This window comes from Hirsutella rhossiliensis, assembly GCF_020360975.1.
Source record: "Hirsutella rhossiliensis strain HR02 chromosome Unknown scaffold00005, whole genome shotgun sequence".
Classification (NCBI taxonomy): domain Eukaryota; kingdom Fungi; phylum Ascomycota; class Sordariomycetes; order Hypocreales; family Ophiocordycipitaceae; genus Hirsutella; species Hirsutella rhossiliensis.
Genome location: NW_025408671.1, coordinates 4,117,119 through 4,132,162, shown reverse-complemented (window position 1 = coordinate 4,132,162; position 15,044 = coordinate 4,117,119). Strand labels below are relative to the sequence as shown.

The 15,044-nt window shown below is 58.1% G+C and overlaps 5 protein-coding genes across 5 annotated transcripts; 2 read left to right on the top strand and 3 right to left on the bottom strand.

Moving 5' to 3' along the window:
- Positions 1–1,736: 1,736 nt before the first annotated feature.
- Positions 1,737–5,909, top strand: HRG_05930 (kinase; the record flags this gene model as incomplete). The annotated part of the gene is made up of 4 exons (XM_044864401.1): positions 1,737–1,822; positions 3,181–3,307; positions 3,917–4,392; positions 4,457–5,909. 4 exons carry the CDS (start codon positions 1,737–1,739, stop codon positions 5,907–5,909), a joined length of 2,142 nt encoding a protein of 713 aa, XP_044720933.1.
- Positions 5,910–7,034: 1,125 nt separating this feature from the next.
- On the bottom strand, positions 7,035–7,731 carry HRG_05929 (ATP synthase complex subunit h domain-containing protein; the record flags this gene model as incomplete). Its single annotated transcript, XM_044864400.1, has 3 exons — positions 7,035–7,303; positions 7,511–7,601; positions 7,705–7,731. 3 exons carry the CDS (start codon positions 7,729–7,731, stop codon positions 7,035–7,037), a joined length of 387 nt encoding a protein of 128 aa, XP_044720932.1.
- A 923-nt stretch (positions 7,732–8,654) lies between these two features.
- HRG_05928 (kinase) lies at positions 8,655–11,226 on the bottom strand (the record flags this gene model as incomplete). The annotated part of the gene is made up of 6 exons (XM_044864399.1): positions 8,655–8,745; positions 8,920–9,200; positions 9,249–9,409; positions 9,461–9,532; positions 9,587–9,959; positions 10,633–11,226. The coding sequence occupies 6 exons, from the start codon at positions 11,224–11,226 to the stop codon at positions 8,655–8,657; spliced, it is 1,572 nt and encodes a 523-aa protein (XP_044720931.1).
- Positions 11,227–11,746: 520 nt separating this feature from the next.
- HRG_05927 (uncharacterized protein) lies at positions 11,747–12,334 on the top strand (the record flags this gene model as incomplete). Its single annotated transcript, XM_044864398.1, has 2 exons — positions 11,747–12,191; positions 12,249–12,334. The coding sequence occupies 2 exons, from the start codon at positions 11,747–11,749 to the stop codon at positions 12,332–12,334; spliced, it is 531 nt and encodes a 176-aa protein (XP_044720930.1).
- An 805-nt stretch (positions 12,335–13,139) lies between these two features.
- HRG_05926 (cytochrome domain of cellobiose dehydrogenase) lies at positions 13,140–14,407 on the bottom strand (the record flags this gene model as incomplete). Its single annotated transcript, XM_044864397.1, has 3 exons — positions 13,140–13,460; positions 13,540–14,309; positions 14,362–14,407. The coding sequence occupies 3 exons, from the start codon at positions 14,405–14,407 to the stop codon at positions 13,140–13,142; spliced, it is 1,137 nt and encodes a 378-aa protein (XP_044720929.1).
- Positions 14,408–15,044: the final 637 nt, after the last annotated feature.

The following is a 15,044-nucleotide window of genomic DNA, read 5'->3' as shown; positions in this document are numbered from 1 at the left end:
GTAATATCCCAACCATGATTCAGCGACTGCTTTGCGGCGGCGGACGTGCTCGTTCCGCGGCAAGGTGGCAATGGCCTCAGGCTTCCGACCACCTGTCGAGGTACATGCGGTCATGCGCTACCTGGACAGGCGAGGCCGAGGCTGATGCGGCGGCTGCTGATGTTCAATAGCCCGCTTGTATGTTGAGTGCCGTCCAATGGAGCCAACTACCAGATCGAGGACTTGACAGAGACAGGGACAAGCGGAGAACTACTGCGCAACGGCCTATGGTCGAGAGTGTCGAGCATGCCTCTCTGGTTGCTGGCACGCCCGGGATGGAATGCCGGTCCAGGGCGGGAAGTTTGTTAGCCGTGCCGAGGGCGGGCCATTGCATATCGATGACTAGAGATAGCGATCGATGTACAGTGAATGATATCTCGCTCCCACCTCATGTATGCCTACCCCGTAAGTACAATGGCCACACGGCTTGCCTACCTACCTACTGTATCTATTCATGAACAATAAGAGGCCAGGCCAATGGCAGGCCGTGCCAGACTCGGGACGAACAGCACGGACGGCGCACGACATGGCGAGCCGGGAGCCAAGGCATCCGTGGCTGGGCGATCCTGTACCAGATGAAGTGCCACAGCGCTTCCCCATGCCCCAAAATAACGTAGTTTGTACGGCGTCGGAGGCATTACGGATACAGGCTGGTTGGTGGGGGGGTGGCCGGTGGCCTCGTCGCCATGCACACAGGTACTGACCGGTACATGTACAGGGTCGGCGCGGATTTGGCGTGGACATTGGAGCGCACTGTACTTTGTCTGGCCGGCCTGGTACTCCCGGAAAGCTGGAGCCCCGCCATCTTGGCCGCACGCCGCCACCGCAGCCCCGGAATCGACTACTGTACGTACTGTACTCGATGTACCTGGCAATCAATCTGGAGCACAGGTGCGACCCTGTGCCATGAGAGTGTACTGTAGGTAATTACGGAGTAGGCAGAATGGCAGAGTAGCATTGATAAATCGAGCTCCAAGTACAGCGCAGGTACTGCACGTGTCGCTCTCTCGGGCGCCATGCCCACTAATGACAGCGTCCAAGTCCCACTAGAAACCCCGCTCGCCCTTTGCCCACGGACGCCGGGGGAATGCTGTATGGACAGTGTGTGCGGTGCTTTACTGTGCGCAAGCGGGCGCCAAACAGCACATGGAAGCTTCCGGGCGTCTGAATAAGCCGTGGTGATCAAGGCAAAGCATGCAAGGCGTTTTGCACTGGAGTTTGCACGGGAGTTTGCACTGTGGCCCTGGATGTTGCTTTTTAAGCAGCCCCCAAGGTGCCCCGTCCCGCATCAACTTTGCACCCTGAGGCGGCGCCGCCCACGACTCCGTACCGCCTGTAGATAGATACATGCCGCCGCAGCAAGCACCGTGCAGAGCTTTTACATAACCGCGCCAACCATCCCCCAACCGCCCTCTCTTTCGCCTCCCCAGAGCTTGCAACCTGCATCACCAGAGCTTCGTCGACTTTGGCCCTCTCAAGCTCAACCGACGGCTCTTTGTCTGCCCCCACGGCCTGGAACCCTTTTCCTCTGGCCCCTCCCTCGTGCGCTTTTGCCTCTCCGTCATCTTTGTTTCCCCTCCCCCTCCACCCTTATCCGCCTCCAGAGGCGCACGCGACAACACCAGCCTGCTCCCTCCCCTGCCGGTCCCGTCAAGACGTCTGCCCTTCGTCTCCGTCCGGCCAGCCGATCCGCCGCCATGTCGGGCACCACCGAGGGCGGGCATGCGAACGTGGGAGGCGGCTTTGACCTGCTTCGGCGAGCCACGCAGGCCATGATGTCAAAGTACGTGGGCCAACTTTTCTTCCACTCTACCTCCCCCCCCCCCCACTCTCTCCCCTTCTCTCTCTCCCTCTTCCTTGACGCCCGATTTGGAGACCCTGTCCCCATGGCGGGAGAGAAAAACCGAAAGTCACTTCTCCCCAACGCTCAGCACACTACAAGCTTCTGGCCTGTCGAGTCGTGATGCGTCATACCTGCTACCTGCTGTACAAGGTACACACACGCCTGCGAATACACTACCTCCATTTATCCAACGGCAGCCTAGCTTGTTCAAGTGAACTTTGGGGTTCGGATCTCCGGTCACTAGGTTGGCCAAAACCTTCTTTGCATGGCCGCCTGGTGCTCCCCCGCCCGCGGTAGAGCGTCTTGTTGGTCTGTCCCCCAGCAATATCCGGCAAGTCATTTCAGCCAGAGGTGTCCGGGGCCGAGATCGCGAGTCAGCTTTGTCATTTGGACCACTGATGCGCCCCCTCTGCCCCTTTCTGCCCTTGCCGGACAGATGAAAGCCCCTTTTGGTCGACATCCCCCGTGGGCCATGGCAGAGTGGACATGACGTTGTCGATCCATGACCGCGCGCGGGGCCGCCAGTCAGGACCGGTACAAGGTGCTCTGCTCAAGCCTGGCCGCCTCGACGCAGATGCGAGGCTCTCGGGGCGGCCGTCTTGCACCGTTGGCCTGGCCGTTGGGGCCGAGCACCAGCTTCCATCTTGAGTCCTTGATCAGGTTGCGGCCTCGACTGCCTAGCCCTTTGTCGGCAGCGATCTAGCGATCGATTGTCCTGACTCGGCCCTCCTGACTCGCGCCTGTATGCGCCACCCGGGGCTTAGAGCAGGTACCTTTTGGACACCTCGTGGGAGCCGCAGCCATGGGCCTCGGGCTCCGGCTTTAGGCTCGCACCCACCGGTACAGCAAAAGTACTTTGCGCTACCTTGGTCCGGGCCCGATCAAGCTTCAACATCTCCACTCTTCCCACATGGCCACTCCGACGATTCGTCTCGTTATTTGCAATTCCTTTGCGCGGCGAGTGTGCCATTCCACACCCGCTCCCGGAACCATCGCTTCCCTTCTCGCGTTGCCCAGGCTTCCGTCAATCGCCGCCTCTCCCGCCTCAGCTGCCCAACTATCCTTGCCCGCATCACGGCCTGCCCGCCCCCAAGCCTCACATTTACACGCCCCCCCCGCTTGACTCCTAGTCTTGGGTTTTACTGCCAGGAATTAGTGTTCCCATCGGCACGTCGCCTTGCTTCTCCCCCCCCCGCCACCAGTCATCGCCCTGCAAAGTCCCTTCCGCTTTGATTCTACCGTTTCACTCCATTTCATTTGCCTGCCGCGACGATGCAAGTTATTGACCGATCCGTCAGAACCGCCGCCACCGACGAAGATGGCGTGGACCACATTGGCTCCGACACGCCACGCTCGGGCATCGCCACTCCTCAGCCAGACCTTCAGGACAAACGTCTGCCCGGCATCATGAGCTACTTCGGCCAGGTTTGTCAAGACTCTTCTAATAGCGACCCGTCCTCCGTCCTCCCACGGTCCGGCGGTACCGTGCCCCTGGATCCCAAGCGGACCCGGCAGGGCCAGGATGCTTCGTCCACGGCGCGGCAATCACGAGGTCGTGCCGAGAGTTCTTGGCGTTACGGCAGAACACCACCCGTCGATGTCCACATTTCTTCGCAGCCTGACAGCCTTCTTCTTCACACCGAAGCTGCCCTCCAAGCGCAGCCAGCTTCTCATCCCTATCCAACCCCTCCCTCTTCACACACGCCGTCCTCCGAGGGCTCAATGACCCAAGACTCTGCTCTACATGGCTCCGAGGCGTCCGCGACCGCCGTGGGCGCTTCTCGCTCCCACCGTGACCCGCCGGAGCCGGCTGGTCGACCAGAGCCTGCCACTGCCCAGCCCCTAGCCCCCACGATCGTGTCAGAGGTGGCGACAGCTGCCCTTCAAGTTGGTCGTCCTGCTGCCTCACCCCAACTGCCACACGGACAAGCCCCGTTCAAGCCTCCATCTCCCGACTTGAATGCAGCCACCTCTGTTAGCAAGTGGTACTCGCTCGAGGGACTGAGAGGGCTAACTCGTGGTGTCATGTTCAAGAGCGGTCCGCCGACTCCCACGAGAGCACTGTCCGCTGCTCACTCGTCGCAATCAGAAGGCAAGGAGACGCCTAGTCGAACCAGCAACGACGGCGTCGATGCGAGCGGATTGCAGACGCCGCGGAGTGCCACCGGCGCTCAGGCTCCGGCGCCAAAGGGGAAATTGAGGATTAAGATCACCGAGGCGCGAGGGCTGCGTAGGAGCCGCGACCCGTACGTCGTCGCCGTCTTCCAGCGGAGCGAGCTCATCTCGGGCGGGCCGCGGCCTGCCGAGGAAGACGAAATCCCCAACGCGCCGCCGTCGGCCTTTGGCGGCATCCCAATACAACGCCAAGGCAGCGACTCTGGCCGCCCAATGGCCATTCCCATGCGAAGTCGCCAGAGTAGCAACACGAGCATCACCGACTACAACACTTTCCGAAACCGAACACCTCGCACCCAGTTCCTGAACCCGAAATGGGATGCCGAAGCTGTCTAGTATGGCCTTGTACCCCCTGTCTGAATGCGCACCGTGTCGGAACGCGACGGCTGACTAGAGTAGTGACGTTGTAGATTCCAACATGCTGGTCGACATATCCGTATACGATCACTCGGCCGTGGGCGAAGAATTCCTGGGACACGTCGGCTTTCAGGCTACCAGAGATCACGACGGCCCCGTCAAGGGCTGGTTTACGCTGCGGGGCCATGCAGACACAGTGGCCGAGAACGCCCCGACCGGCGAGATATACGTTGAGGCCTTGTATCAGCGGTCGGAGAGAAAACAGTTCGGCCCAAGCGATTTCGAAATCCTCAAGCTCATTGGCAAAGGGACGTTTGGCCAAGTCTACCAAGTACGGAAGAGGGACACGCAGCGCATCTATGCCATGAAGGTGCTGCAGAAGAAGGTGATTGTGCAGAAGAAGGAGGTCGCGCACACGGTCGGAGAGCGCAACATTCTCGTGCGGACGGCCATGTCCGATTCGCCCTTCATCGTCGGCCTCAAGTTTTCTTTCCAGACGCCATCTGAGCTGTACCTGGTGACCGACTACATGTCCGGCGGAGAGCTGTTCTGGCACTTGCAAAAAGAAGGCCGCTTCGACGAGCGGCGCGCCAAGTTTTACATTGCCGAATTAATCTTAGCCATCCAGCATCTACACAACAACGATATTGTCTACCGCGACCTCAAACCAGAAAATATACTCTTGGACGCCAACGGCCACATTGCGCTGTGTGACTTTGGGCTATCCAAGGCAAACTTGACCAAGAACGACACGACCAACACATTCTGTGGGACGACCGAGTATCTGGCGCCAGAGGTGCTGTTGGATGAGTCGGGGTACACCAAGATGGTTGACTTCTGGTCCTTGGGCGTGCTGGTGTTTGAGATGTGCTGCGGCTGGAGCCCGTTCTACGCCGAGGACACGCAACAAATGTACAAGAATATTGCTTTCGGCAAAGTCCGGTTCCCTCGCGACACCCTCTCACAAGAAGGCCGAAATTTCGTCAAGGGGTTACTTAACAGAAACCCCAAGCACAGGCTGGGGGCGACGGATGACGCCGAAGAGCTCAAGCGACATGCCTTCTTCGCCGACATCGATTGGGAAATCTTGGCAAAGAAGCTCATCACGCCCCCCTTCAGGCCAAAGCTCAAATCCGAGACAGACGTTTCCTACTTCGATCCCGAGTTCACCAACGCGTTGGATCAGAACGGGTCACTTAACGAGCGCGCAGCGGCGCTGGCACGGGGCTACGCGACATCCACGCCTCTGTCTCCGTCGGTCCAAGCCAACTTCCAGGGCTTCACCTTTGTCGACGAAAGCGCGCTCGATGACCACATGAGGGATCGGATCAGGCATGACGACGAGGAAATGAACGATGCGCACGCGAATCACGACGACGAAGATTGGGACAACTTGGACGACATTGATCTACGCAAGGCAAACCGTATGAGTGGCATCATCAAAACGTCAACGGCGGATGAGCAAATGGTCGGCGGCTCACACTTTGACGTATAGGCACCCAGAGGCCAAAGCGCGACTGCTAGACTTTGGCCGACTACGGCTTCTTTTTTCCAGCTCGAGTGGTAATACTGACTCGTCGTCCTTGTCACGACCCTGGCATGAAGGGGTAATAAAGGAATAACTGCATCATGGGGGCCGGCTAGTTTTGCATTGCATCGTCAGAAGGGCAGCGGAGCAAGGAGGAACCATGGCGTTCGGGTATGTGCTGAGAAAAAAAGTGTTCGCATCGGCCCCCAACCCGGGGACTTTCGGTCCTAGGGCCCGTACAAAATACGAGGTATTCCCAAAGACAACGAGAACAGGATAGTGGCTCTCGGCGTGTTGTCCGTCTCTTGCTTTTGTCCGGCTTGCTGCTGTGACTGGAGCGTCCACAAAGCGCGATTGCGAAGCTGGGCGATTGCCAAGCGTCCGCATTTGCTACGCGGGATGCCTCGAGTGCGTCTGGCTGGCTGAAGTGGATTGCACTGCGTTGGTCAGCCTGGTGGCGGAGTTCTCCCACAACATCCCTGAGGCGAAGCGGTGAGTGAATAGCTCCGGCTACGGAAAGGCAAGCCGCGGCCCGGGCTGGTACCAGGCAGCCCGGGAACGGTATCGTGGCTAGAAGGGCAGATGGGCCCTAGTAATAGCGAAGAAGGGCCCCGAGTTTGGGGACCAATGATAACAAGATGTGTGTAAGTGTGTGTGTGTGCGGGCCCCTCGTGAGATCAATTCGTCCCGAGGTTGTCAGACTGCGTCGTACGGCATTCTGTGCTGCCACCGATGTGACGTTTATACGGTCCATGTGCTTGATGGCAAATGCTTTGGAGAGCTGCACCAGACGAGACGAGAAGTCAAAAGGCAAAAGGCAAGCAGAGTCTTGGCATCGTGATTGTCAGCTCCTCGCAATGAAAGTCCTACACCCTCAGACAAGGCTGTTACGCGGAAAATGTACAACGGGTTTGTCAACGGCATCCACCACCCGTAATCGTCGTGAGCCAGCCCGCCATGTCCCCGCCGGCCGGCTCTTGGTCACCGCTCTGGCGGAAAGCAACCCCTCCGTCGCTACAGCAGCCTCCAAACACCCCCCCCCCTTGTTCTCGGCGCCATCCACTTGATCGGCCGCGTTGCTGGTGGTTGTATTTAATGGGCCTTGGGCTCGTCCTCTTCGGCCTCGAGCCAGTCGGGCAGCGAGGCGGCGCCGTGGGCGCCGTGGGAAGCCTCCTGGCCCTCAATCTCGACGGCCATGCTCTCGTACTCCTTGAGGTTACCGGCGAGGTCGGTCTCCTCGGGGGAGGCGGGCGTCTTGGGCATGGAGAAGGTCTGGACCTGGCCCTCGGCATCGGATTCTTTGACGGGGGGGACTTTGTAGGCCTTGAGCTCTTTCAGGTAGAGCTCCTGGACGAAGTCGGCTGCGGAGAAGACTTTGGTTAGCTTTGCTCTTGGTTGTTTCTGATTTCTGCGGTGAGAGATTGGTAGGAGTCGTCATTGGGAAATTGCGAGTGCTGTGAGTCGGCTGCGGGTCCAAATTGGTGGTGGTTGCAGCGGCAGAGGTGGCCTTTGGAATGATCGCTGAACGTAGGGGGGGAGAGGTTCGGGCGAGATAAAAGAGGGCCTACCTCTCCGAGAGACGGTGGGAGCGATGAAGCTCCGGACCTGGGTGTGTGCTCTGGCCGACCGAGCGACGGTGGCGATGATGGAGCTGGCGCGCTGCAGAGGTAGACGAGGTCAACAGAAGCTCCCCAGCTACGGCCAGGCTACCGGCCCGGCAGGAAAAGCGACGGGCAGAGAGAAGAGAGAGTCGGATACTTACCGAGGCCCTGGGTAGACGGCTGAGCATCGTGAATGGCTGGGCGTGGTGCTCAATGGGGGGAGAACAGGCGCTGCGGAAGAGCGGGTGATGATGGGCGGGTGAAAATCGTGATGTCGCTACCCCCCCGGCCGGGCCAGATCGGACGGCTTTGTGCCTCAGGTGTCCACCCCCTCTCCTCGGGTACTGTGGTAGAACGCGCGCGGCTGGCGGCACGTGACCCGTCAACAACACGACGGATGCGCATGACCTCTCAATCTTTTTAGTCTCTCAGGATGGAAGAACCCCTCCGAGGCTATTATGCATCCTTTGACACTATCCTTGCGATAACGTCTCAACCCAGCTTCTGGCTAGAGGCATGGACGAGCTCGCCGAAGCCCCGCCGATCGCCCTGATGGAGCTCGCTGACACGACTCGATGCTCAACGCTGAGTCGGCCTCCGATCGCCTTCGGGGATGCGGCCATGATACCCGCCTGCGGTGGGCCGCTCGACGACGGTGGCGAGTCAGTTTACTTTTCGAGTCGACACTTCACGATCGCTTCAGTTGCTACTGCGTCGTGACGAATGGACACATGTCTAAACGAGGATGCCCCCCCAGGCAGGGCTTCCTCGAATATCCCCAAATAGCACTAAGCTCGTCGGCGTTGCTACCTTTTCCACTCAGCCCCAAGACGCGAGGACGCCACCAAGTTCTGAATGATCCGACATAAGTTCGCTTCTAGCCGAGAGTTGATGGACCAGAGCCCAGCTACCTCGGCTTCTCGAAACCTGCGTCCTGCGCCAGTGTATCCGCGTTTGCCGTTCCATCGTACGATTTAAGACTGATGCCGTGATGCTGTTATTGTATTTCCAAGAGTACTTTGGCTCATCTTCGTCCACATTTCTTGCATCTTTCCCTGAACACTGCCGGATCCTTCAGGTTTGGCAGATAATAGATTGCAGGAAAGAATGTTCATTCTGGAATCTTCTCAAACTCGGGCAGAGCCCAGTCCCTCATCCATGCCGTTTCCAAGACTTGCCTGGCAGTCGGCCGGTCACTAGGTCTAAACGCAAGTATTCGCCGCATCATTGCGAAGAAAGTATCCTTCTCTTTCATGTCAAGGGTCACCATTCCCTTGTCGCGCCGAGGCTCTTGTATGCTATTCTCAAAACGCTGATCCCACGGCCACACAGATCGACTCTCTACGGCCTGACCAGCTTTAGTGAATCTCTCCGACCGCGCTCCCCATTTTTCCAACCACTCTGGTGGAAGACAGCCAAGGGCCTCAACATGTTCGCACGTGATGTCGTCTTCAGTCGCTAGAAGGCTGTCAAATAACGATCTCTGGCCGATAATGGCCCATATAGTGCAAGCAAGGCTCCAGATATCGGACGCAAAGGAGAGGGGCGTTGTCGGCTCAAAGCGGGCTTCTGGCGGCCGGATTTCGAGCGGTGTATAGGACTGAAACCTCGATTCTTCCGATGGTCGAAAGGCTACCCCAAAGTCCACAAGCAGGAGCTTCGCATTGGAGAGCACGATATTCTCACTAGGCTCGCCAAGCCATACCGGCGAGATTGCGTGTGAAGGAATATTTGGCGAAATTGGCTTTCCGTCTAGCCGGATGATAGGCTCGGGCTCGGGTGGTCCAAACTTGTGGTAAAGTTGCTCCTCTGAGAGATGGTTAAGACCCGATGGCAAATGTAGGAGGATATTGCCTAGATGAAGGTCTATTGGGGAAATTGTTAGAAAATACACTAAGAAAGGGCAATGATACTTGCCTCCATGGACATATTTCTGGTCATGGACTCGTGCGACAGCAATGGCAAGTTGAGCGGGAAGAGCTCGGGCAACTTGGAGCCGGAAGATACCAGAACCAGACGCCTCTTTGGTATCAGCAAGGCTACATCTTGCCGGGTTCGTTACGAGGCAAAAGTGCGTCCCGTTAGGTCCACAGAGGCTGAAGCGATCAAGGACAGCTGGGAGCAGGGGTTTGCCACGGCCTTTGCATTCAAGAGTAGGCACGGTGATGCGAGATAAGACGTCGGCCTCATGGTGGTCTGAGTCCGAGGTGGCCACTTTGATGGCAACATAGGTTGCTAGCTGCTGGTCCCGGGCCAGCCAAGTTGTTGAGAATGAGCCATGGCCGAGCTTGTGCACTATGCGGTATCGCCCCTGAAGAGAGTCGCCGATCTGGACGGGATGGTATCCCCCAGACTGATAATACTCCAGCCGTTCCACCTCCTCGATCAGTTGGTAGACAAAGCGCGATGTCGGCGTCTTTGAGTAGGGCACAGAGGGTAAAATGCGCGCCGGTGCTGGAAGAGAAATCGACAGGGAGAGAGGCGACTCATGACGATGGCCGCGTTTATATGCGGGCATGAAGTGGTCGACAAAAAGATGATTGCTTCGCCTGCCGCGGCCGTAAAGCAAGGTGAGCCGTCACGTGCAGACATGTATTCACTCCAAATCACAGGAATTTCGGTATCTCAATGCCGGCAGGCAAGACCGTGTATCGGCCTCGCTTGTAAGGATGCCAGGGCTTCGCCTGATATGCATCGGCTTTAATATTGCGACTTCGATTCGACGCAACAAACATGTCCAAAAGTACCTGCGTAACGCCAACTTTACGGCATGTCTCATGCGGTAAGGAAGGGGAACAGGGGAGCATCCCAAGGCTCAGGCAGTTTCGTGGCTGCAGTTGGCATCATCCACAAGACAGACAACGAGGCGTACAGTACTGAGCGAAGTGAAATGGTCACTGACACTTCAAACTCGGCCACTTTATACATTGCCAGTTCAAACTCGACCACCTCAAACTGGGCCCCTCAAAACCCTGCCGCTCTGCGTTGTGCCGGGCCATCCAATCGACCCATCTATAGCAGAACCGCGGGCTCGGCATGTTCCCGTGCTGTTCTATCGACGCGCGGGCGGTGCTTGGCCCCGCACTCACAGCCAGGCCGGTCATTGGCGGCACTTGGGCACCTAGCTCGGCATAGAGCCGGGACCAGTGGGCTTCAAACTCGCCGGGGTGCGCCGAGTTCTTGGGGCAGGTTAGCTCCAGGGCCAGGTCACCCACACGGAGCGTCATGTCTCTCATGCCCACGCTGGCCCCGAAAGCTCTTTGCGACTTGACGAGAGTCAAGGCAGGGTCCGTGGACCTCATGAGGGTGCCGTGCCGGCTGAGATTGACGATGAGAAACACGCCGGGCTCTTTCTGCATCCGTACGGCGAACTGCTTGGCACTGATTCCTCGGCGGCTATTCTCGTCCAGCAGAACATCACAGGCGAGGCAATAACTGCCAAAGATCCAGCCAAGATGAGCATCCTTAGGCTTGGAGCTCATGGTGATGCGCAAGAGACCCTGACGGATAAACTGGGGTGCGGGCGTACCGTCCCTACGCGTGTCGTCGTGGTCCGCCGTCGATTCATGGTACGGGTCAGACTCGAAGCTCAAGGCCTCGCCATCGACCACAAAGTCGCCATTCTCCTTATATATAAGAAGGCGGCGCTTGTTTGAGGTAATCTCGAGGACGCCGGGCGCCATACTGGAATGCGCTGTTAGTGACAGGTAGTGTAAGTGGCAGGACAGGTGAAGGATGGCGATGGCTTACGGCGAGCACGTCGCCTTTGGTATATAGAAGTCAGAACAGCTATGCACGTTAAGCGCCGAGAGCTGTCGCGTCGTCGGACCACCATGGCCAATCGATATCTGCGCATGAGGTCGCAACGTCGGCTTGCATCATGCATGTAGGAATTCGGGATGCCTATCTTCACGTGTTTTCGTGCGTTGAGGGCGGCGCCTTATCGTCACGTGCTTTCGTGCGTTGAAGGCAGCATCAGGTGCCCTCGCGCAGCACCCGGTTGCGCCTTTAGGTGGCACTGGTTGGAGTAGCACTGCCGATTGGACCACCACCACCTTCTTACCCCGATCATAAGCTTCTGTACCTGGGCATCAAGAAAATGCACCCTCGCACAAGTAAATGCAGCTCGCTGCTCATCCCTCCGCATCCGACTTCAAGGCCACTACTTCGACCTCTTGTTCCTCTTGGCTGCCTCCCGCCACTATGACGATGAAGCTGACGGAGGCCAATCTCCGATTGCTTAGTGAACCCTCTTACTCCCCATCTTCAACTGCCGTCTGGTCGCCTGCTGCTCAGATCGAGGACACCAAGATCGAGATCCTTGGCACGATCAAGGCTTTTGGGTATATGGGCCCCCAAGGCATCAAGCACCAACGCGAGGCCGAGGTGTATGTCGATAAGACTGGACAAGTTGCCTATCGCGGGGGCGAGTTCGCCAACTTCGACAACCCGACCTTCTGGGAGCGCCAACTCGATATTATCGAGACTAAATACAATGCCCTCCGGCGTGATATCCATGGGCCGCGTGCCATCCATGGGCCGCCGGAACCAGTTGTCATTGATGAAGCCGCTCAGGTCGAGCAGGACAAGATAGCCGAATACTATTTCCAGCTCAAGCGAAAGCTGGAATCCGGGCACTTCATATCTTGTTCGTACTATTGCAGCCAAGTTCTCGCGCCTTGTTCCCTAACAGTAATCAGATCAGCCCGAACAAGTACAAGGCCTGCCCCCCCCATCATCGACCAATACACGCCGCGCCCAGCGGCTCTCGGGAATGAAGCGGGGACTTGATGACGATGATGCTGCCAGTTCCTCTGCGTCCACAGCTTTGCACAAGCGTCAACGAACCTCTGTCCTGGAGCCCAAACCATGGGTGACTCGACAATCGACCCTTGGGGGTCAAGTAAGAACAAAGCGACACTCGGTTCCGACTTAAGATGCAGCAATAGCCGCATCGGGCCGGCGGCCGGAGCGCAGAAGCCAGAGATTGGCGAAGCTGCGACCCGAGCATGATATGCTGCATTGATGCCGGGTATGGAGAGGGGACTCGGGAAAGCGACGGACCAACTAAGCAAGGCGCCCACGGCAATGCCAATCGCGGAAGTGGATGCCATGACCAGAGGCCCGGTGCGCATGTTGAGACGGACCTCTCTCGACATGGGCTGCCTGTGACCTTGCAGCGACATGTCAGCAAGGGCCACTGAGAAGCTGACCCAGCAGAGTTAGGGCATCAAGGTAAGCGCCTCTTTTCACTTGGAATTACACCCTCTACAGTGGGACGCATAACAAGTATAACTTGTATAGCCTTGTTACCCTCGGCAGATAAAGGCGTGCGGCGCGAGCGCGCTGATATGGATGTGACATGCGTAATCCTGGCTCGTTCGCATTATAACGAAAAAGACGGTGTGAATAGCTTCAAGTTTGACTATTGTCTGCAATGCTGGGAAATTTCTACTCTTCCTCGTCGGCGCGGGGGTCCAGATCTGGTCTAAACCACTGATGCCGGGATAGGATGCCTTTCCACGCTCAACCAGGGGCACATCCAAGACTTTACATTTTCCCTTTCGGTAAACCAGCTTTACTCGGCTCGCCTGGGTCAGATCGAGTTGACCCGGAACTTGGGCCCGCCGTTGAAGCGACGTTGCTTGCTCCTCGACATGCGAAACAGGATCGAGCCGATGTACATCAAGCTGACGATGACGGCTATGACGCTGTACGCCGTGACGAAGCCGCGAGACGACCCCCCGAGCTTCAAGCCCAGGCCGCCGTTGATGATGCCGAGGAGCATGAGCCCACGGCCATACCAGATGTGCACGTGGCTGATGACGCCGCGCTCCCGGTGCTTGACAAAGTATAGGTGATGCAGCGATCCAAAGGCGGGCTGCAAGCCAAGCAGGGCGCACAAGATGACGCCCAGCTGTGTGTGCGGGCCAGCAAAGAACTGACAAAGGCATTGTTAGCGACTTGATCAACCCTTGGCAGAGCAGAACACTCACGTAACCTTCACGCCGAGAGATGACATATCCAATGCCAAAGCCCGCCCACATGCCCACAAAGACGAGCATCTGCCAGCTGGCGTGCAGGATCCAGTTGCCGACCAGGGGCATGAGCGTGGACCCGAGCGGATACCCGATGAGGAAGACGACGGCCATGAGGATGCCGTGGATGTTTCCCAAGCTCTTGCCCGAGCTGCCCCTATTCCCTCCCGACACGGCGTCCATGTCGCCGCCGCTGGTTGCGGCGGCGGGGCCTGCGAAGGGATTCTGGTCCGACTTGACGGTGGCTTTGGAGAGGTCCACCGAGAAGCTGTCGAAGCCGTCGTGTTTGGAGATTCGCTGCGTCAGGCTGTTGGAGTTCAGGGGGCTGCCTTGGGCCCAGGCGGCTATCCAGCCCGAAGAGCCCGAGAGGTCGAGCTTGCTGCATCCATTGCACTGGATGTTGGCCACCATCTGGCCGTTGCTGATGCCCGAGCCCTCGACGAGCTGGACGTCGTTTCGTTCCACGTGCTGCGGCATGGTATGGCCCGTGCCGGATCTCGTGCTGAGCGTCACGTTGTTCATACCGTTGGCGTACATGACGAACATGTCGGAGCCTTGCATTTTGGATCCTGTCCCGAGGCCAATCCAGGAGTAGTTGGCGGGGGCTCGGAGCTGGAAGTAGACGTTGCCGGAGCCCGACTTGGCGGCGGCCTCTGGCACTCCCCAGCGGAAGCATACCTCGGCCTCGGGGCAGTACAAGGCCGTGGCGGCCCAAACCTCGGCCACATCTGCAAGGAGCGTTAGCGAAGGCCACGAAAGCACGGGGGAGCGGGCACTGACTGAGGGCCAGGGCAGCGGCGATGGCCGTCTTGTTGGTGAGCCTCATTGCGTACTATAGCGCTGCCGGGGAACAAGACTGATTGTTGCAATGGATTTCTCTAGATGGGAGATGACGTGATGAAGGAGAGAGGAATGGAATTGTGAAGTAGAAGGAAAGAACAAGGGGGCTCCAGGACCCTTTTCTTTTCTCGACGCTGTGGGAGGAGCATGGGCAAGTGGCAGTGGCGGGACTGATATAGCCCGGCACTTCCAAAACATGGGCCAATTATGGAGACGGGCAACGTTCTGGAGAGCTCAACTGCCTGAGGCCACGCCAGCAAAGTACGACACTACACACGAAACGAGCGTCATGCTGGCCCAGAGCCAAAGTCAGCAGAGCCTGACACGAAGACCCTGGAAAGCGCTCAAACCTCGGACCCGACACCGCCACCAACGCTTCTCCTCCCCCCGGCGAGGCAGGGCCCTGGGGTAAAGTGGGCAGCCGAGACAGCGTGCTTTGCGTTGTGAGTGATTGGCTTGAGCCGCAAGCCTTGGGAGTGCAAGTTGCGTGTGAGTGAGTGAGAGCGAGGGTGGTGGCGGTTGGCGTCACGGCGCGTGGGAGATCTGAGTCCACAGAGACATGGGCTGCTGGACGGCTTAGTTCTCCCCATTCATTCTTGGCACATACGCACACATGGGAGCCC